Source organism: Rhinolophus hipposideros, assembly GCF_964194185.1.
Source record: "Rhinolophus hipposideros genome assembly, chromosome: 6".
Lineage (NCBI taxonomy): Eukaryota > Metazoa > Chordata > Mammalia > Chiroptera > Rhinolophidae > Rhinolophus > Rhinolophus hipposideros.
Window position 1 is genome coordinate 9855563 of NC_138052.1, and position 23614 is coordinate 9879176.

The 23614-nt window shown below is 43.8% G+C and overlaps 1 protein-coding gene across 2 annotated transcripts in view; it reads right to left on the minus strand.

Annotated features, from left to right (window-relative positions):
- Positions 1–21267, minus strand: part of CFAP221 (cilia and flagella associated protein 221) — a 126549-nt gene extending 105282 nt beyond the window's left edge. For both annotated transcript variants that reach the window (XM_081052840.1, XM_081052839.1), the window contains exons 1-6: positions 21107–21267; positions 19510–19692; positions 16893–16993; positions 10325–10411; positions 9869–9967; positions 8314–8414 (exon numbers count right to left, since the gene is read on the minus strand). In XM_081052840.1, the coding sequence (XP_080908966.1) occupies positions 8314–8414; positions 9869–9967; positions 10325–10411; positions 16893–16993; positions 19510–19648 (527 nt within the window). In that variant the 5' untranslated portion in view covers positions 19649–19692; positions 21107–21267. The remainder of the gene's footprint in view (positions 1–8313; positions 8415–9868; positions 9968–10324; positions 10412–16892; positions 16994–19509; positions 19693–21106) is intronic.
- Positions 21268–23614: the final 2347 nt, after the last annotated feature.

Consider the following 23614-nt stretch of genomic DNA (forward strand, 5'->3'; position numbering starts at 1 on the left):
GCATCAAATCCAGCCAACGAAAATGCAGTTGATGAATGTATACAAGTCCACTTCATGACCTTGTGAAAAATGTACTGAGGTGCTATCCATTCCTTGGAGAAACTCTACCCAGACCACGGTTGCTTCTCCACAGATGCAACCTCAAAGAAAGCAAACTTAGTGGTATTAAATGCAAATCCTACAACTTTTAGCCATTGTCTAAATCAATTCTATATGCAAAGAGAAAATATATCCTTCTGAATCTACTCCTGCTGAATTTATGGTCTCTCACGACCTCTGTCCTTCTCCATAACGTACAGTATTTTTTTGTGTTAGCTGTAGAAATGGTGGCTTTACTCTGTCATTTAAAAATATAAGTGCCATTGGAACTTTCATACATGGCTGGTAAGAATAAAAAATGGTGCAGCCACTTTGGAAAGCAAATTGGCAGTTCCTCAAAATGTTAAACATAGAGTTACCACATAACCCAGCAATTCCACTCCTAGGTATATACCCAACAGAAATGAACACATATATGCACATAAAAACAAATACCTAAACGTTCATAACAGCTTTATTCAAAATAGCGGAAAAGTAGTAACAACGTAATCAGTCGCAGAAGATCACATAATGAATTGTCAGAATAGATAAATTTATAGAGATAGACCATAAATTAAAATTTGCCTGAGGCTAGGAAATTTGGAGGGGAAATGAGGAGTGGGTGTGCAGTGATGAAAATGTTCTAAAATTGATTGTTGCATATACTAAAAAACCATTGAACTGTACATTTTAAATTAGTAAATTTTATGATATGTGAATTATATCTCAATAAAACTTTTAAAAGCATAAATGCCCGGAGAAAGAAGTTCTCCATCATAGACCTGCAGCCATCCCCCATCTCACTCCCTGCTCTGTTCCTCTGTGGAACTGCCATTGGGCCACATTCCCTCCAGTTTGTGCAGTTTCTGACAGGCTGTTTTGGGGACCTCACACATACCCCCTTTGCCATCAGCCCAGTCACTCAGTGTTGGAAGCCCACCTTCAACATGGCCACCAGCTTCCCACACCAAGCCTCTCATGGCAATTTCTCTGTATGTTGTCTACCTTTGTTAATATGTAAGCCAAATTGGCTGGGTCTCATTTGTTCATTCTTGAGGTAAAAATCTCTTCGGTGGTGGTGGTGGTGGTGGTGGTGGTGGTGGTGACAGCTAATACAAATCACTAACTATATACTAAGCACTGTTCTTACTACAAAGTATTAAAAAACTTTTAACTATTATTGCTATTAATATGTTCTACTTTAACTCATTTAATCCTCAGAATAATTCTATGAGGTAGGTACTCTTATGAACTGTATTTTATAGATGAGGCTTCTGAGAGGCACAGAGAGATTATCATTTTTCAGAGTCACACAGCCATCATGAAGTAGAGCCTGCGTTGGAATCTAGGCAGAATGGCTCCAGAGCCTTAGGGGTTTATGCTGTTAAACACAACAATGTATTTCCTGGTCTTCTTTCCAGTTTCTTTACTGAAAGACCTTACGGGTCAGGAAGGTAACAAAAATCTGTGAAGAGGGCTGACTGTGAACTGATAAGGACTGAGGTGAGTTGGGCAAGGCACTGCCTTCTAAAGAGGTGCTTCTGAATGCTGCTGCTGACTGCCATCCAACGGAAAGGGAAGCCGCTTCAATATGGGAAGCGGCTTGTTAAACCTCAGTAACCGTGTGTGACAAGTTTCATCTTACTTGATGCAGTTAGTTGGGTGTGAGCTTCAGTTGAGAGAAGGTGTGTTTTAAAGTGTGCCGTAAATCATCCTCCATCATGACAATGTTCCGTGTCACACATCTCCTCTGGTGGATGGCAATTTCTGTCAAATAACAACATTGCGGTGTGTCCTCGTCCACCTTGTTCACCGGCTCTGGTGCTGTGCGGCTTCTGGCTCTTCCCCAAAATAAAAGTGATTCGGGACATCGAGGCAGCCATGACGGCGCAGCTGGGGACGCTCATGGAGGAGGACTTCCGGGGCTGCTTCGGGGGGTGGCAGGGGCGGTGGGGTGGGTGTGTTCGGGGCGAGGGGCAGTATTTTGAGAGGATTGATGGCAGTGTGTCTTTTCCTGTAATAATTTCTTTTGTTTGCACATTCACCGTGTTGTTTGATCACACCTCATATATAACATAAATATTTAGAAAAAAAGGTACCATAATGGTTGAAATATAGAGAGTGGTTATTTGCAGTTGTCAAAACATGAGCTTATGCCATGTTCTTATTCATATTTTCTTGCACTTTCCAATAAAATGAACATGAACCTCAAAAAAAAAAAATAAAAAAAATAAAGAGGTGCTTCTATTCTATCCCAGATGAATGGAATGGCTCATTCAGGAACGTGAGCCCAGTACTGCTGGATCTTCCCTTTTTTTTCCCTTTTAAGAACAAGTGGAAATCTAAATTTTTATGAGAAATCTTTTGATTTTCAAACATTGGCAGCTAATTCAAATGTTTTTAAAAAAAAAAAAAAAAAAAAAAAACAACTGTGTGGGCCACATCCATGTAGACCAAACCAATCAGGTCAACAGAAATTAAATCAGAAACCACAAACTGGTAGCCAACAGGCCAAAATCAGAATGGATGGATGAATGAACGAATGAATGAATGACCAGTGAAACAATAAGTTGACGATTAAAAAGTAGTCTTCGACAGACAAGATTTGAAGATTGGTGGACCACTTCTTCACTCTCTTCCAACAATCTAAACATTCCTTAGAAAGCCATCCTGGGCTTGCTGTAAGGAGGTACAAATGGAAAGACTGAGGTTAAGGGATTCAGGAGAGTAAAATGAGCCAGAGGCAGAGGCAGAACTGCAAGTAGCCAGGCATCCCAGGTACTGAAGACACAGTACTGAATCCTCAGGTACTGAATCCCCACAGTACTGAATCTCCAGGTACTGAATCCCCACAGTACTGAATCCCTAGGTACTGAATCCCCACAGTACTGAATCCCCAGGTACTGAATCCCCACAGTACTGAATCCCCAGGTACTGAAGCCAGGCATCCCAAGTACTGAAGACACAGTACTAAATCCCCAGGTACTGAAAACACAGTACTGAATCCCCAGGTACTGAATCCCCACAGTACTGAATCCCCACAGTACTGAATCCCCAGGTACTGAAGCCAGGCATCCCAGGTACTGAAGACACAGTACTGGATCCCCAGGTACTGAATCCCCACAGTACTGAATCCCTAGGTACTGAATCCCCACAGTACTGAATCCCCAGGTACTGAATCCCCACAGTACTGAATTCCCAGGTACTGAAGCCAGGCATCCCAGGTACTGAAGCCAGGAGATGGCAGAGCTGCAGGAGGTGCTGGCTGGTGCCCCTCTGGGTGGGGTGGGGCCGGTAGGAGAACCTGGTGAGGTTGGGCTCAGAAGCTGCCAAGTAGCTGGACAAGCTCCGAGAGGCAGCATTCAGAGGTGAATCTCTTTCTGGTCCCACAGCCTGATCTCACAAGCAGCCCCCAAAGAAGACATTCATGTGCATATGGGGGTCAGGTGCATAAGAGGCAGAGAAAGAGCAGGAGCTAGACTGCAGTTCAGCACTGAGGGAGAGGGCCCAGTGGGCCGCACAGGTAAGGCAATACTGATAGAAACGAACACAAGGGCGGCAAACTTGGAAACCACAGGGAGACTAGAGATCACAAATGAGGTGATCATTTCTTATGCTTCTGAGCAGTGGCTTGCAGGGAGGAGTATTTTATCACTAATCAGATTTAGAATTGTTGGTACATGGCGCTGTTCAAGTAGGTTTTGCTGTCTTTTCAATTTTGTTCTACAGACAATGAACTCTTATTACTGCTCTCATGTGAGCAGGACCACTCCCACCATCCACCTCTTGGTGCCACTGATGAAAGTCCTGGAGGCTGCCCCGACCCCCTTCCCTGTTGTGGGGGGGAAGGCATCCGGTGGTGGTTCTGCTGGAGTACATCCATCCTGCGCTGCCCAATCAGGACACGATCCACTAGATGATTGCCTCTGCCAGGCGACAGCTCCTATCAGTTCAATTGCTCATGGAATCCATACCATCACTCCATGGAAGTACAATTCCAGAGCCAGATGAAGCCAGATGGAGTGCTGACAAGAGGATGTGTAAGTCAAAGACCAGCTTGCTTGTCATACATTTGTAGTGGACAGTGGTGGCATTCTCCTTCGCCAGCTGGTGCACCCATCGCCCAGCTCTGGGAGCGGTGTGACTGATAAGCCCCCTTGACCTTCTCCACATAAGTGCCCTTGGTTGGAGGACCAGGCACTCCACCTGTATCCTTCCCTCTTTAAGGGTTATGCCTTAATAAATCACACACAATGCATACTTGTTTCTGCTTGTAAGGAACCTGACCTAAGACCCCACTGCCACATTTAAATGTTTGCAATCATTGCCCGTTTTTGAAGTGTTCCAGATGCTCTGCTGTCTCGTGCCTGGCTCACCACAGCGGTCCTGGCCACGCCACCTCCACCTGTCTGCATGGGGCACCAGAGTGAGGTTTCTAAAAGGCAGACAGGACTGTGCCATTTCTCTGCTTAAGCCTTTCACTGGTGGCTTCAGCGTAAAATCTACATTTCCCAGCAAAGCCTGTCTTGCTCAGCCCTCTCCTCACTCCCCCTGCCACAGTTCTTGTAACCCACGTCCAGTGACACAGATGCCCTAGACCGGCGCAAGCAGCCATGCCATTTCACGTCTCTGACTGCCCAAGCATTACCTGAAACACCCCTGTTCTTTCATACTCTGCTCCCTTCTTCTGCTGGCTGATTCCTCCTTAGCCTTCAAAACCCAGTTCAGACGCGTTCTCCTCTAGCAAGCCCTCTTTGAGCTTCCCCATCCTGCCCACCCTAACTCCCCTCACACTGGGTGCAGTGTCCTTCTTCAGAATACACTGCATTAGACATTTCAATTGTCCACGTAATCGTGATATCAGGTCTTAATCTCTGTACCCTCAGTACCCAACACAGTGCCTGACACACAGTAGGCATTCAATAAAGATGTGTTGAATGAATAAATGCTGAATAAACAATCTGTCCAAATGATACCTTCAATTCCCAAGGCAGCCTAGGATTACTAGAGAACATTTTGTGTGAAAATCCATTCACATACTCACCCTTGTTCTGCTACCAAACGTTTTGGATTGAATGTAGCCGAAGATGGTTTGGGTAGTTAAAAGCTGGTAAAAACCCATTAAGTAAAGTGCATAAAGTCTTGGGAAGGTACTGCCAGCTGCCAGAATGTTTGCAGGAAGAAAGTAGCATGCTTATCTTTTGAAATATTTTTTTAAATACAACATAATTATACACAATAACTCAGTTTAATAAACTGTTTAGCTGAAATGTTCATTCTGATTACAAATGAAGGGCATTATGTACAAAATAGCTCCAGAAAAGCCTCTAGGAAAGTTGGTAGATTTGTGGTTTAAGAACCAACACTGATTCCTGCATTATAAGGCATATCATTTTTGCCAGTTTATTAAAACGTGTTCTCATAAGCCTGGTTTATGATCCAAACAAAAAGTAATTTGTGGAGAAAAAGGAAAATATAAAGAAAAGGAAAGAAGGAAAGAAGGAAGGAAGGAAGGAAGGAAGGAAGGAAGGAAGGAAGGAAGGAAGGAAGGAAAAAAGGAAGGAAGGGAAAAAAGGAAAGGACTAGGAAGTTAGTTGTTTCCTGCCACTTTGGTTTTTGTAAAAATTGCTGTATTCACCCATTTAAAGGAAATAGTTATGTTTGGCCTCAAAATGCATAGAGTGAGTAAGTCTCACCAGGAGAGATGCACCTTAGTTAGGTGAATCTTGGGGTCCCCAAACAGACCACTATACTGAGAAGGACTAGGTGAAGACAGGAAGGGTTGATGAGGGCAAGGGAGGAAGCACTGGGATAGAATTCTGACAGAATATTTTGGGGAAAATAAACATAATAGAAGAACAAGGAGCCAAGACTATATTTCACCCCAAATGCAAAAATCTGATAGTACCCATGGTTGGCAGTGATGTAGGAAAACAAATTTTCATGTACTGCAGGTGGGTATATGAATGGGTAAAACCATTTTGGAAAACAATTTGACACAGTAACATTGAACTTGTGCTCAACCTGTAATTCCACTTCCAGGTGTGTACCCAGGAGAAACTCTAAAGCATGTGCCCCAGGCCATGTGCAAGGATATACAACAGCAATGTTGGGCATAGCAAAAGAAAGCAGTGAAAACAACCCATAGGTCCATTAGCAGTAGAACAGGTAAAAACCTGTGGTATGTCCATACACAGTAGATACAACAGCCATGAACTATATACCATATGCATTAACACAATTGAACCACAAAAATATAATATTAAATGAAAAAAGCAAGTTACAAAAGAACTTACATATAGTATGATTCCATTTATGCAAAGATCAAATACTGGCAAAACTAAACAACCTGTTATTTAGGGGTACATATGTATGTGTCAAAACTATTAAAATAACTCAAAGAAATGATTATCACACAATTCAGTATAGTGGTTGCAAAGTTACTGGAAATGTGTACGCCTTAAAACAATTGTTCATTATATTATTTTATTATTCTTTAATTTGCACAGATTACTATAAATTCTTTTGTATATATTATTATTTGTAATTCTTAAGGAATTGTTTAAAAAAAAAAAAGTACAAAGGGAGGGTGAGTCAGACACAGGGTCACACATCAGCTGAACCAAGGTAATTGTTCCAGACCTAAATTTGTGGGTTTCACTCAAGGACAACATGGTACTAAAAAGAAAGGGTCCTAAAACTCACATTCATTTGTCCCCATTACTACCAACAGGGTTCAGTTGCCCCTCCCTCTAACTATAGCAGCTTGTACCCCTCTCCTTGGGCAGTGCTGCCTGCAAGTACTTGAACTTGCTTTGACCCCCATAGCACGCTGAAGCCCACGGTCTTTGCTCACTGTCTGGGCCTGTGTCAAGGGACATCTAGTATTTGCCAGTTTACTGGCTGGATTAAAATCCAGCACCTACAAGTGTAGCCCATGTTTTCTGTTGCCGCCATGCCTTTGTACATGCTATTTCCCTGCCTGGAATGTCATCCTCACACCCCACCCCCATGGTGTCCTCTTAGGTAACCAGATGTCACCCCCATAGGAATGAGGACTTTCCCCAGCTCTCCAGTCAGTTCTGTGCTCCCTCTTCTGGGCGTACACAGGACCCTGTGTGTGCCTCTATTACAGAACTTAGCAAATGGTGTAATTAATTGATAATATGCCTCTTTCCCCATTAGACTCTAAGACCTTCAGAACCAGAACCTTTGGCTATTCGTGTCTATTCTTTTTACCGTGGGTGACATTCAAAATATCAACCAATTGGGACTTCACAGGCAGTACTCAATTAAAAAGAATACGAGGCTGGAACCCCATCCTGCAGGTGCCTCCCCGACCCAAATTGCTAGGTATTAACAACTTAGTTGCTGAATCATTGGGAGGTGAGGGGAAGGCAGGAGGGGCCAGGAAACTGAGATGAAGGGATGGGTTACTCAGGACAGTATATATTTCCCAAGCAGCAGAGACGTATTCAATATTTTAACAACTGGTATGGCCATCATGTCTCAATACCCACCAGGGCAATGTCCATCTTGGTTATATCCCTAGGGACAGAATGCATTGTGCCTAGTAATAGATATTTCATAAATATTTACTGAAACAAATAAGACGTATCTTAAATTACAACTGGAATTAACTCTTTTCCAAACAAGAAGAAGGGGGAATCTGAGATTTGGCTTCCATAGTCACTGTCTTTTGTCTTTCCTGCCTCCATTTCCCCCTTCATCTAAAAACAGAGACTGGCTAAAGGATGGGCACGAGATTCAAGTTGGTCTATAAGCCTCCACCCTGACACTTCTGCTTAAATGCCCCCAACCCCTCTAGCCCCTCCAACCACCCCTGTTGCCAATAGTATTTGGAATGTCTGGCACTTGTCTTGCTCCCATGAAGAAGAGCCTGCTAAGAAAGAAGCCTGCAGAAAACCAAGATAAGGGGAGGGCCTGGTTCCTGCAACCAAAACTCTGGGACCCAGCCATGCCTGAAGATTCACCTTGCACCTTTCAGTTAAATGACCCAATAAATTCCCTTTCTTGCTTATGATAGTTTGAGCTGGGTTTTTTGGTGGTTTTTTGTTGTTGTTGTTTTTTCCTTTGCAACTACAAGTTCAGTCTAACTCAGCTAGAAAGATAACCTTCCATTAGGAAAAATACAAATCTAAGTTTTTATATATGTAAATATCTCTTAACTTTTCCCATCCTATGATATTTTGGTAGTGCATTTTGGTAACTCACCTTTCACCAAGTAGAACATTTGATAGATTTATAAATGAAGGAAAGTCCAGGGTGTTCGTGACAGGATAGGCATGGATGGGAATAAGCAAAGTATCATCACCCTGAAATTGATGGGAAAACAGTCAAGTTGACCATACTGAAGATTATAATTTTTTTTAAATGGACTTGTAGATACTTAATTTCCTATTTTGTTTTCTATCATTAAAAAATATTTCCCCAAACAGAAAAAAAAAACATTTCCTTCAGAAGCCTGAGTGCTTAAATACACCATTTCAAATACTGAGTTTCCTTTGCTATAAACAAAGTATAAGAAAATGTAAATACATTTCATTGACATTATATTCACTATTATCCAGGAACGCTAAAGATAATGACGCCTTCATGTAGACAGGAAGACAGCAGTGTGTTTGTTTCTATTTCAGAAAGTTATAGTGAAACACAGTCCATAGTGGCCTGAGAGAAAGAGAAACCAACACAGAATCAGCGGATCCAGACTCCTGGTTAGTACGCAGTGAGCTGCAAGGGGGCGGAGGGCTGCTTCTAGTCCTGCATAATGTATGACCTTGTGCATGACCTTTAACCTCTCCAGGCCTCGTTTCTTCCTTTGCCAAAGGGGAAAACTCTGCCTTTCCTTAAAGGTGCTTTTGAGAATGAAAGCAGATGACGGTCTTAAAAGGTGAAAAGCACTACATAGATGCAAAGTATTCTTAGCATTCATATTAGGCAGCAGGAAACGCGCTGGGGCACTCTGTATAACGCCTGGCCTGGGGATTTTTGTTCAGGTAAACAGATTAGGCCTCCTGAAAGACGCTATATTCTGATTTCGTTTTTGTTTTGTTTTTCCTTTTTAAAAATGGAAACTTGTTTGTTACCAAAGCATACTCTACTGTTATAGCTTTGAAAAATTAAATTTAGTTCACCTTAAGGCTTCTCAACTTTTACAAGATTTGGTCTGGAATAGGGAGCAGAGGTAAGGGTGGAAGTGACAGTTTTAAGAGAAGGATTGACAGCATGTGGAGGGGGCTCTTGCTGGAGGCCAAAGGATGAGTTAGGTGACCTAGAAAAGGCTCCTATGAACTCATACAGCACAGCCATGTGAGGTCAGGCACATAGGCTGCCACCGCCCTGCAGACCCCCAGGGCTGCCTCTGTGGACATTCCCACACGGGATACCATCCAGTCTTCAGTGTTTAAAAACACATCTGTGGAGTGTTGCTAATTTTTTAACCTAGCACTTAAAGGAGTGTGTTTAAGTTATTTGAAAAGCCTTCACCAACTCCCACATGTGATAAATGAGGTTTTTAGGCCAGGGCAGGAGGGAAACCTGCAGCAAACAGTGTCTCATGGCTCTGCCCCAGTTCTCGGCAGCCTTACCAACTGGGACCCACGTCACTGGACAAGGACTCTCGAGCCACTCAGACAGGCTGAACAAGGAAAGCCAGGAGTTGGGCTGAGAAACTTCATATTGGTCATTCCATCTCTCTTTCTTCTTCCCTTGAGGATATTAATTTTGACACCACTTCCCACCCCAAGAAACCTTATTTCAAGAAACTTACCTTACAGTGAACACGGATGCAATCATAATAGTATCGCCACTCGTCTGGTGAGAATGTAGTGGTGACTGTAAGGGACAAGCCGGGGACAAGTCGGTGTTCCTACAAGAAAAGTGGGCTCTTGTTGGCACATGCCACAGAGCACGCAGAGAGCGGGACTGTGGTGATAACACTCGACACACCCGTCGCAAGCTGACCCTGGACACCGAAAAGCACAACCCCACAAAGAACACCAGGGGACAACAGGACATCAAACAACGTTTACTGGGGCGGCCGGTTTGCTCAGTGGTTAGAACGCAGTGCTCATAACACCCAGGTGGCCGGTTTGATTCCCACATGGGCCAGTGAGCTGCGCCCTCCACAACTAGATTGAAAACAATGACTTGACTTGGAGCGGATGGGTCCTGGAGAAACACACTGTTCCCCAATAGTCCCCGCCCCCCCCAAAAAAAAGTTTACCTTTTTTACATACTTGATCTGAAAGTATTTGGTTTGTGGGGGTAAAATATGAACATGTATGTCTTCGTTGGAAATGTTGACCAGATGCTAGGGGAGAAAAAGAAGCGTTCAGAATAAACACACTATTTTATCTATTTGCATATTAATTTCCTCATGTATTTATATCTCATCTTGTTCCAAAAGGGATTTGAGAAGATACAATGTATTTTTTAACTTTTTTAAAGATTGGAATTCTATCATATGCCATTTAAAGAATGATAAAATAAACACAACCAACACCATTTAAAGAATAATAAATATGCCCATGCGCCTTCTAAGCCTCGAGGTCCTTAGAGCCTGACCCCTACCCGTATGCCGGAAGGCCTATATCTTCCTGCCCAGTCCTGACCGGCTACCCTGGTGCCTTATTGTTGAATTCAACTTAGTCCTGTGATTCAACTAAGTTGAGAAGCCAGCCACCCACCAACTCCCACAGTTTCTCTAATTACTTGCCACTGGTCCTGGACCCCGAGACACTTAGGCAGTCAAAAATAGAAAAAAGAGCCTGGCTAGGGCAGCCTCCAATCCATCCTTGGGGCAAATTAAAAAACTCAAGGTCACGAGTTCTCTGATGGTGATAGGAGGCCATCCCTGTGAGGCAGGACAACTTGCTGGATGAATTAACTGAGTCTCTGGGTAGAGGTGTTTTTCCTTCCTCTGCCTGAGAGGGGAGCAAGAACTTTGGGTTCCGGGGATACAGACTTCACCTGGGCCAGGGGGTTAAGAGTCCTTTGGTTTCCAAAGTCTCGGCCAGAGGCTGGGCTTGTCACTGGGCCCACTGCCTGAGGCCTCGCATTCATCAAAGCCGGAAATTAAACTTCAGAAATTATTTCCTGATGAGGTTACACTGGTGTTTGCATTTGTTAAAAGTTCTCATTTGTCACCTGTGAACATTCTTAAAGTACCACAATTTTTGTGACCCTGTTTTGCAATATCTTCTCTTTTTTTTTGAATATGTTAAACACCTTTAAAAAAAATAAACATAGTTACCAAGGCATTCTTGACTTCCAAGGACCCATGCACAGGAGCGACCTTGGTGAAAGTGTGAGCTGCTGGGGCCCAAGTGTGAGCTGCTGGGGCCCAGGACAGCTTTTGGTTCTTCCAAGAGAGACCGGGACAGCAGGTATGCTGGGTCCCAGGATGCCAGCAACCTTTGCCCAACACACCTGTAGCCCTGAGTGGTGGGATCTGCCCAGCGATGGAGAGGTAGCCACTCAGCCCCAGGTCTCTGAAGCCTTCACAAAGAGCTCGGTCCCCATGCTTGTCATGGAGGGAGCACTGTTAAAGGAGTGTTTAGAAGGTATACTTTCAATTAATAATACAAGTTTATTTGAAAACCTAACAAAACATGAGTAACTCAGTGTTACTCTTGAGGATTGCCTAATATCCTACTCTGTCTTCCAAGTTTGGGGGTCAATAGATGTCCCCACTCCCTCCATGACCTCTGTTCCCCTGGGGGCTGACCTTCTCCTGGCCCCGTGGGTCCTCATGACTTTGCTGCTACCTCCAGAGGGCACCCCATTCAGCCCTTGCTTCAGTTTTGCAGAACTGTCCCCTACAACAAACAAACAAAAATCCACCCAACCAATGGATTTAACAGCTTTTACTCAAGATGTATAGGGATTTCCCAAGTGTTGTCTATAGCTCTCTCCACTCTCCCTTCCATGTCCCCTCAGGCGATTCCAGTCTTCCCCATCTATAGGGGAGAGCAAATCTGACTTTCCTTGGGGTCGGGTCAGCAGGGGCTAACCTTTAACCCCAAGCATTTATCACAGAATTTTCCCAAACATAATGTTTTAGACTCCAAATTGGGGTCTTTTAACACCTCCCTTCAGTGGCACAGCTTCTCAGAGAAGGTTAATACTTAACCCCAGTGATAGGGGGACAAAATTCAAGCAGCCTTGTAAGTTCTTTAAAGTGTTTTTATCTTAAAATACATGTCGGTCATGCATTTTACTCTAAAATTTTTCTCTACAATATGTTGCTCCAAAATGAGAGAGTAAAAGTGATGGTTTAGAAAGATGCACTGTGTTTACACTGGGGCTTCACCTCTCCCCACCCTCAGGCACTGAGGAGAGGCTACCGGGATGCATGGTCCCAGTTCTGAGACCCAAGATCTTGGGGGAGGGGAGTCTCTAAAGGCTGCACTAGGGAATTGAAAACTAACACTATTATTGCAGAAAGCCTGAAGGAACTGCTAACTTATGTAAGATAAGGCTGTATAAGCTAACAACATTGTTTTGGGCTGGCAACAACAACAACATGGGTTTTCTCATGGGGAAAAATGATTAATTAGGTACTTAACAAATATAGTTTCCCTGGGGGTGCGGCCAGTTAGCTCAGTTAGCTAGAGCATGAGCTCTGGACAATAAGGTTGCTGGTCCGATCCCCACATGGGCCACTGTGAGCTGCACCCTCCGCAACTAGATTGAAACAACTACTTGACTTGGAGCTGATGGGTCCTGGAAACACACACTTAAAACAAATAAAAGTTCAGAAACAAACAAACAAATATAGTTTCCCAGACAAAACCTTGCTGCAGAGGGGAAAAGAATTTAAGAGGTCTTGGTTTTGAGAAAACGGACACAATTATTTCAAATTTTAAAGTAAATCGAAACATTGATTGCAATATGAATCCAAGTAAAAGGCTTTCAATCCTTTAAACAGATATGGATCATTCCCAAATGTTAATGAACAATTTATCCTGGTTTTAAACCGACATTCAGTTATTCCATTATTGAATAATTTGCACAGTTTCCTGTAGTAAAACTAAGATAAAAGCAGAGTTGGATTTTTCCTCCTTGTTTGGCAAGAATCTCAAGGTAATTGCCTTCAGCTTCCGCTTAACTTTGTTGATGGAAACAGGAGGCTGGCTCTCCCAATAGCTCCCAGAATGTTATTAAGATGAAATCATTTTGTACTTTTATCTATTTCTGTTTGTTTTAATGTCTGATAGAAGCAGTATGATTGTTTAGACTTTACTCTGTCTTTATTTGGAATTACTGAGTTTCTGCCACGTCACTCAATTCCAATTGTGGACCCTGAGAAAGAAGACGCCTACCAAGAAGGGCTCCTGGTGGTGAACTGGGCTCAAATTTAAAAATAGAGCCTAGCACTCATTTCTAAACGGGCCTGTCATGCAAACTGCACTTCAGGAAGAAGCCTGAACGAAACTGCCTGTCTCCCACGCTGAACTGCCTGCCTGTACTGTGTTCCTACCACCTGAACCAGACCGTACAAAGGAGTCCCTGGATTGTATTTCAACCAACAACACAGGCTTTTCCTGTTCAATCGGAGCTGCGCAGCTATATGCCCATTAGCTTCTATACCAACCAATCAGACCAGCTTCAACTGACCAATCAGAACAGTGCCTTTTGGATGAATCAAACTGTGAGGATTTTGGAGGGACCAGGGCCAGGGACTTCTCTCTATATAAGTCAGCTACCCTCTGGCTCAAGAAGCACACTTTATGTTTCCACTGAAGACAGAAGACTGTGTTTTCCTGGCTGGAACTGAAACACTGACGAAGTCTCACTGGACCCGACCAGAAGAGAGCAGGGCAGACCAGACTGACAACAAAGCAGGGCAGAGGGGAACACAGCAGGGCAGAGCAGCCTCTCCCCAAGGCAGCCTCACTCCAAGGTCAGCTCACAGCCATGCTGTTGCACTGCCATGCTGCTTCATAATAGAGCTGTAACATTATTGAGCTGTTCCATAGTTATGCTGTTCTCACAACTGTGCTGTATCACAATTGAGCTGTCTGCACGGAATAAAGATTCCTTCTTCACTGTATCCCAAACTGGGGATGCCTGTTGGCATTGAATTGGCACCAATGACCACTGGTTGACACAATAAAGTGAGTTCAATACCTTCACAAGTGTATATTGAGTGCTGTCTGTGTGTTACGCACTGTGTTATACAAAAGACAGAGATAGCCTCTGTTCTTCAGAATGAAGCTTTCACCTCCCTTCAAAAACCCTACAATCCAGGTAAACCAGATTGCACGCTGGTCTCCAAATATGCTGCACGCTTGCTTAGCCTGAACGTCTCAGCATGACTTGCTCTATGCCAAGAATGTCTTATCCCCACTTCTCACTTTGCTTTCAGACTATCTCAAATGGCTTCTCCTCCACAAGCCTTTTTTACATCATGACCAGTAAGCTAATGAAAAGATGCTCAAAATCATTAGTCATTAAGGAAGTGAAAGTAAAACAAAAGTGAGTTGAACCGTGGCCTGAAAAAAATATGTCCTGGAACCTGTGAATGTGACCTTATTTGGGAAAAGGGTCATGGCAGATGTGATTAGGACCTTTAGATGACATCATAGATTACCCAGATGGGCCTTAAATCCAGTAACAAGAGTCCTTTTAAGAGACAGAAGAGAAGATAGGGAATCAGAGAAGGCCATGTGAAGATGGAAGTTGAGATTGGAGTCAAGCAATCACAAGACTAAGAACACTGGAAACTACCATAAGCTGGAAGAGGCAAGGAAAGCTTCTTCCCAAGAGCTTTGGAGGCAGCATGGCACTACTGACTCCTTGATTTCGGACTCTGGTAACCAGAATAATTTTTTGTTCTTTTAGGCCCCTAAATTTGTGATAATTTGTTATGGCAGCCACAGAAAACTAATATTTTACTCCTTGATATATATCCAAGAGGACTGAAAATATATCCATACAAAAGCATGTACACTATGTTCATAACAGCATTATTCCTAATAACTCCAAAATGGAGACCCAAATGTCCATCAATGGATGGATGAATGGATACAAAATGTGGTGCATTCATACAATAGAATATTGTTCAGCGATAAAAAGGAATAAAGTATTGATGCCTGCTACAAATTGAATGAGCCTGGAAAACTATGCTAAATGAAAAAAATCTAGTCACAAAAGACTACATGTCCTATAATTCCATTTATATGACATGTCCAGAATAGGCAAATCTATACCGATAAAAAGTAGACTGTGGTTGCCTAGGGTGGGGGTGAAGTAGGTGGGGGAATGAGGAGAGGGAGGGGGCTGCGGATGGGTAGTGAATTGTTTATTCATTATAAACAATGGATATTTATGAATGATTATTTTAGATCTATCCTACCATAATCTAGACAGCAAACCTAATAACCAGGAAAAGTAAGCTCTAAAATGTGTTATTAATCTTGGTCCTTGATGCCGTGTTGTAAGAAATGTGTCCATGTAGGTTGATGGGTGAAGTTTGTCAGTTTTAAATCCTAACCCTTTTCCTGAGAGGAAACACTTGGCACCTGACAGGTTCCTCCCCTGATCTGTCCGCTCTCTACCCACTTCAGTGCATAGGGGCTCATGAAAACTGCACTGTCTTTGCATTTGGGACTGCCTGATAAAATCCAACCTCACTTCCCGAGAGGATTTACCATTTTTCTCAGTTTCCTCTAGTAATTCTCTTCACTCTGAGCAGTCTAACACAATAGTCAGAATTATATCTTAAAATGATCCACTTTAAGACATGGTTTCTGAGAATGCACTACATCTAAAAGTAGAGACCCTCGTGGTGGCTGAGGACAGGGCCAGAGGGTGACACCACATACAAAGCCAGCATCTCAGAGGGCTCATGTGAAGAGAACCCACCTCTGCCCACTCTGACACCTGAGCAGAGGCCAGTTTGGCTCAAATCTAGGGCCCCATTGGAGGTATTCTGACTTCTCAGTGTGACTTGAGGGGATCGTGCTGAGGTCACTGAGGTTGTAGAACTGATTAAACTCTCAGGTCCCTCTTAGCACGGGAGTTAGGAGTGCTGCATCACCCACAACCCACTCCTGTCTGGACATCCAGGTTGATGAAGGGGACCCAGCAAGCCCTGGCCCTCAGTGTGGCTCTGTGGAGGTGCAGTCGCTGCAGGCTTCAGCTCCTGTGCAGCCCATCCTTCCACCTCTCCCTTCTGAAGCCTGTTCAGTGGCGCTGACCCCTGCCATCCCAGACCTGCCCAGCGCCTCTCTAACCAGAATGACTGATTTAGGCGTGGGTGACTGACCAGGGCACGTGAAACAGAACCCTCGCTGGAGCCTCTTAGGAAAGGGACGCCCCTTTCCCTGGTCGGGTGTAGGCATGGAGCAAGAGTGCACTGGCCTGCAAGGAAAGCAACCTAAGAATCTATCTGTCTCCATCACTTAGTAGCTCTGGTTCTTGAGACAACTATTTAACCTTTTGCAATCTATTTCCACATATATAAGGAGAGTAATATTACAACGACCACAGGGCTAGTGTAAGGACAAAACTGAATTACATGAGACACACAGCACAGTTCCCAGCCCCTAAGAGTCATTCAGCAACGACACCTGGCTGGAAAGAGTGCTGGGAGGAGCCTCAGGCAACGGGGAAGTCACTTGTCCAAAAACACTGGTGCAACTTGAAAATTTTTCATCCTCAAACTACCTTTCTGGCCCAATTTATACCTGCACTTATGCTGTTCTTTAGATAAATGAGTAATATAAATGCAGAAAATACATGTCTTTCATTCCGATGATGAATTATCCCACTTAAAAAGTACCTACCAGAGTCTGTTGGTGTTGCTTTTCTACTTGATAGCCTCCAAAATGCAGTATGCCAGGCTTTGCTTGTATGACCTTATTATTCAGAAGTTTTGCATAAACCTCTATAAAAATAATGTGGATAAGTACATCATGAGATGAGACACAAAAGAAAATATTAAATGAAAGAAGACCTATTAACATGGGCTCCTTTTCATTTAGGATATTTTAAGCAATATGAAAGTTTCAGAGGATGTAGCTGTCAGCAAGATTAATGGTCTGTTCCAAATGAACTATACTACCTCTCCCTCTGATTCTACACGTCACTTGGGAGATATTATCATCACAATCCAATTCAAGTGTACTGTTTATTACCTATGAAAAGAATTTGCTCTTCACATTTTGTACAAGTCTTCATAACAAAAGACAAGCTCATAAAGCTCACATACCCTGTCTTTGTATACTGTGCTCTCTTATTATGTAATGAATGCCCACTTCAAAGATTCTAAACACTAAGTGTTGAATTTTATTACTGCATTTTTAACTGTTTGATTTGATTTCCTTTGACTAGAATTACAATGTGATATAATCTTAAAGCTCTGAATAATTATCACTCTGGACAGGAAAGTCTCAAACTATTATAATTGTAACATGAATGTCTTTTTTTTTCCAGTTTTGAGAACAAGATTAAAACAACTGAGCTCACAAAAGTGTCCAGGGCTACAAAACTTCTCCCAGCTCTTCATATAGGCATGAACTGAGATGTGTGGAGAAGGCACTGAGAACCCACTGCACGATTGTTTCCGTGCCTCCAGCTGTATGCCAGGCATGTGTTTGTAACCCTCACTCCAACCCTCTGAGGTTGGTATTATATCCATTTTGCAGATGAGGGAGCTGAGACTCAACAAGGTTAAGCAACTTGCCCACAGCTGGTAGTTAAAAATCAAGCCCAGGTCTGTCTGATTCCAACCACCAAACTACCTCCCTCAATATAAATGCATTGTCTAGTTTCTTATAAATGATCCCCTTTCAACTTTGGCTCTACCTCAGTCACAGACACCCTTACCCATCCCTTCACCCACTGTGATTCTAGTATACCTCTGAAGTGGGTATGAAATGTTGGGGTTTTGGCTCCTCACCAGGTGAGCTGTCGCCACCATCAGCTTTGAAGGGCTGGAATGTGGTTAGGATAGCGTTTCAGGAGGACTGACCATCTCTTTAGTCATCTGGTAATTTTTTAAGTATTGAAATTAACATTATTCGGTAATTTTTTTTTAATGCTGAAGGGTTTTTTTGTTTTGTTTTTAGGGGCACAAAATAGATGTAAACAAGCATTTTTCCGTTAATGCCCAGAAATAGAAAGTATACTAATTTGCCCTCAACAAGTTCTATAGTGACAAAAGAGCCACACCAAAACACTACACTTCCAGCCTTTGTGATGGGCCTTGAAAGATGAGTGGGAAGCAACCTAGTGCGATGGTAGAGAGCGGGACATGGGGCTGTAACAGCTGAACACCAACTCTCCACTTAGTTGTGCCACCTTGGGGAATTCACTTGACCTCTCTGAGTCTCAGCTTCCCCAACAGTAACATGGAAATAGAACACTGATGTTGTGTGGATTATGTGAAAATAATGTAGGCAATAGATTAGCCTTTTCCATAACAGCTATAGAATTTACCAGGCTGTGGGGACAGAGCCAGGAGTGCAGTTTCCAGGTTCTCGGCCTCACGTGGAAAGGTGCTGGCTCGGGTAGTAAATGGCCATCAACTGTGATTGGATGGCCATCAGCTGTAACCAGTGAGCCATTGGCCACTAATATAACTGCTGTGGCTACGCTAGCAGCAAATGGGGGCTAGCAAGAAGATGGTGGCTGAGCCTGCAAGAGCAGATTGCAGTTAGCACGGCAGGTTGCAGATCATGTGGCTCCTGCTTCCTGTGTCTCCAATCCAGCCGCCAGTGAGAATATAGTGATATGACTCCCATACCTATGGCTCTGTGGGTGTTCCTTTTTGAACCATATCCTACGTTCTTGTGTGGGGAGCAGGACCAGAGACCACGCATGACACCTTGCATGACACAGGCTTTCCAGGCTGAGGGACGTGCATGGAAAGGGGCAAAAAGATATAAAATGCATGTGGTTTTGAAGGAGCAGGAGTTGGGGCTGGAATTGGGGATGAGATCAGCTCAACAGCAAAAGGGGACAAATACCAAACAAAGGAGTTGTAACTATTCTGTATATAAGGGGGACTGCTGAGATTATTCCAGTAGGATAGGGACAGGAGCTGGCCAGGATTCTACAAAAGAAACTGAATGGGGTGTGAAGGGTGGTCTGGAGGACAATGGGCCAGGATGGAAAGCAGGTCGGCAGTCTGGTAACTTGCTAAGGACGAGGAACAAAGCGGGGGGCAGACAGGAAAGATATCTGAGAATGTGGGAGCAACAGAACTTGGTTACTAATTCACACCTCAAAAATCTCACAGCTTGGATGGCACTAAATAGAACCATTGTTCTCAATAAAAACTATTATGAGCCTTTAAAACAATATAGATAAATCAGCAGCAAAAGTTCCACTCCGCTTTCTGGACTTTGGATCCTCTGGGAAGATGTCAGTTGTGAAGCAAATCTGTTTCTAATCACTTACTTGATTCTAGGAGGTGATTAGGCACTTCTCGTCTTTTTGGGGGCTCCTCCACTAGGCTCTTCAAAAGAAGGGGTGATACGTTATGAAATGGTTCTTCAGCATTCTTTAGTTCTCTGCTGGGGGTTTTCACTGCTGCCATTTTATCATGAAAAATAGAGTCTTCTTTTTAGAGCCAAACTGTTCCTGGGAAGAAAACAGTAGCAGTATAACCATCCATGAGAAACCACGCACATTTTTTTTCCTCAGTACTTGACAAATGTACCTCTTGCCACTGCATGGTTCACTGTGGCTCAGGCCCTTCCTGCCTCTAGTCTCTCTGATGGCCACCCCATTCCCACACACGGCTGTCCCATTAATCTCCTTGTGTCACACATCACAACCCAATACCAGGCCATTGCTCAATACCCTTTCGTGGCCCTTGGTTCTCCTCAAGAGCTTTTCCCAAAATGTCGTCCTGAGATACTTCTTGAGCTATGAGTAGGGGCACGGAAAGAAGAAAATAAAGGCTCTCACAGTCGAATAAGTTTGGAAACTGTTGAAGTAAACAATTTAAACAGGCGTCGTCGTTCTGAGATTTCTCCAAATCAGTATCTTAGATGTATGTGACCACAAAACCCTTTAACATTTTGAGACAGTATTTACAGGACACTGTGATTTATGAGCCATCTTCCTGGGTCCCTGTGGGGGGATGGGGAGACCTCCTCCCAGGGTGACTGGGTCTGTCCTAGGAGTTCTTTCCTAGGACAGAGGGTCCCACTTTGTGTCATACCCTTTCTCTGACTTGCCTTCCCTTAACACAGTCATTTTAACTTGCCCCTTCTTCATAAAGTCCACACTGATCCCACCACCCTTTTAACATTCTTTAGCAAGTACTGCCTCTTCTACTCATTTGGTGTTAGCAATTTATTGACTTGTAATGGCACTTTACATATCCCACACATCTTTATATCTTCCCCAGCTAAGTCTCTTAATTTGGAGCCCTTGTGCAGGCTGGGGGACTGCTCTGTGAAGACCCTGAAATTGAGTGTAAGATCACTTGTGGATCTTTGTGTGTGTGTGTGTGTGTGTGTGTGTGTGTGTGTGTGTGTTTAAGAACGCTCATAGCTTTAGATTCCAAAAAAAGTCTACAGCATCAAGCAAAATAAAGTGACTGCACTGAAAAAGGTGCTTAACCACTTTCTGAAAGAAGTTCCTCTTTTCCCCTCCCCTCCCTCTCCCTAGCAAGGCTGAGGACTCCCCACCCACAGCGCAGCCTCCCCCTCAAAGCCTACGCCCCTCAACCCCTACCCCAAGTTCACTCTCCAGCCCGCTGTCCCTCAATTCCCTGCCCTTCTTCAGGCAGGTACAATAGTCAAACCATTCTCACTGCGCTCCGCTTCCAGTTCACTCACCCCCAGGGTGAACTTGTCTTCCTTTTCACACATCCCACATCCTTGGTCCCCTCGCCCCATCCTCTACCCAGCAGGCCCTCCCATCCTTCCAAAGGCCTGCTGCTCAGCACCCTTTTACTCCATCCCCTGCTAAGGGAGGGGTCGGCCCCCAAACTCCCGCACCACCCGCCCCCCATTACCCCTCTCGGCCTGAGCTCGCCTCCTACCCGGGCCCAGTCTGACGTGCGGCTGGACACCCGCCCGGGGTTCGGACTGCCTCGGCAGCTTGGCGGCGCCAAGGGAGCCACCTCGGCCCCAAGTCCCAGGTGGCCCACACTGGAGCTGGTTCCCGGGCCGGCGTCTGCGGGCGCCCGCTCCAGCTCGCAGCGTCGCCATGACGACGCGGACGCGCTCCCAGGGTCTGCGCCAGGGCACCACCAAGCTCCCCAGGGACGTGGGGGGAGCCGGCTGTCGCAGCGCGAGGGACAGAGGCCGTGGGTGACTTCTGGGGACTCGGAGCGGTCTGCGGGGCATGGGGAAGAACAGAGCGCGCGACTTATGAAGCACGAAGCCGATGGAATCCCACGGGAAAATGAAAAAGCCACGAGACACTATAAACTGGTGACCTGCGAGAGCCGATCGCGGGAGAGCTGCGGGCCGAAAGGGGCGGGGCCTCCCCGGCGCAGTGGGTGGAGCTCCCCCGACAGGCAGGGATTCCTGGACGCCCTACTTAAATACAGGTTGTTTTCCGTTTTCTCTTATGATAAATTTCAAACATATACAAAGGTAGGCAGAATAGGGTAATGAACCTTCAACACCCACCTGCAACAATGATCAAATCATGGCCAATCATGTTTTGTCTATACCTTTCCCCTACTCCCTATATTATTTTGAAGAAATCCCAGACATCATTTCAATATTTCAGTATTCAATATTTCAGAATATACTTCCAAAAGGTAAGGACTCTTTTAAAAAACATAACCACAATACCAGTGCCTTAAAAAATTATGATAGTTTCTTAACATCTTAAACTATCCAGGACCCAATTGTCTCATAAATGCCAAAAACTTTTAGAGTTTCCCAGTTTGAATCAGAATTCAAATAAAATCCACACATTGCAATAGATTGATATGTCTTTTAGGTCTCTTCTAATCAATAGAGTCTCCCTCCATATCATTTGGTTGTTGTTGCAATTATTCACTGAAGAAACTTTCTATCTTGGAGGCTGATATTTAGAGGTTATAAACCGTAAAACTGGGCCTGCTCCCTGCCACCCTGCTCACCCGTGGACATTACCCCTTACACAGATGGCTCCGGCTTCTCTCTTCCCAGGAGTTGCCTTTGTCTTGCTACCTGCACATATGACTTGGCATTTGCTTGATGTTATTTATGGCTTCGTGTTGAAGAGAGATTATAGCAGGAATTCAATGAGGATACCTTCATTTCCCACATCCACATCATGTGTTGTGCTCTATGTGGTTTTGACCCCCATCCCCACTGGGCATGTTCATTTTTATCATCTTCCCATTCTCCAATCTCTCCCTCTCCCCTTCATCACCATCAATTAAAAATGCCCCCATATTTTAAGGCTAGCCCTAGAGATGGTATATCCCCTACCTTCCCCATAACCTTCCAGGTCAGAAGGGCTGTTTTCCTCCTCTGGGCTTCCATACACTTTGTTCCACCATCTTTTTTGGCATTTATCTTTTTATATGCTGCACCCATCATTGTTTGTGTATGATCTTAAACTGAAGAATTCTTAAGGGCAGGGTACTGTGACTTCCCTTTGGATCTCCCACAGCCCTTGACACAGTTCTTTATTCATAGTGATTACCCAATAACTATTGGCCAAGAAGGTAAACAATTCATTTGCTTATATAGTAGGTTGCTATATTTCGTTCTATTTTGTTGCCCCAACAAAGTTGTAGATTTCAAAACAGGTACTATGTTTCCAATAGTCTCAGACTTTTCCACCCCAACTCAAATCATCAAATGCTTGTTTCCATATACTTTTTAATGGATATTGGATAACAGTTTTTAATTTGTACTTAATTTTTTTCTTAGAAAAATTGCCAAATTCCCTATTTTATATATAGCTATAGACATATAGCTATAGATACAGATATAATATGTAGGTCTCTGTACAACCAATACTTAGAGTTGAGTATATAATCCAATTCTGGACACAGAGACATTAGGGGATGTCTCCTAGGGGGTCCTCTCTCCTAAGACAGAGAAGCACATAGATACAGTATTGTTTTCTTTATGTACGTTATAGTGTTCAGAAGTGATTCCTTGGAATTGTAGCAACCATCAGAGGCCATGAGGGGCCCTAGCACTGAGGTGAAGTTGATGAGGACAGCAGGAAGCAGGAATAAGACTCTGGATGACATCATTTCACCTCCCATTGTTTGGCACGTACATCCCACATCTTTTTGTTTCTGAAGACACTCTGACCTACAATGATTTCTAAACACTTACTACTTATTGAAAGTGTAAGCTGTAGCACAGAAACTTGTTAGAAATACAGAATCTCAGGTCATCCCAGACCTACTGGATCATAATCTGCATTTTAATAAGCTCCCTCAGGAAATTTACAGACACGTGAAAATTATCGAATCACTGAACTGCCCTACAATCGCAGCTGTTTTAGATAATCAATTATTTAATCAATTCATTTATGTATTTCACATTTATTTTACTTAGTGTTTGCCATGAGCAGAATATCTCAGACT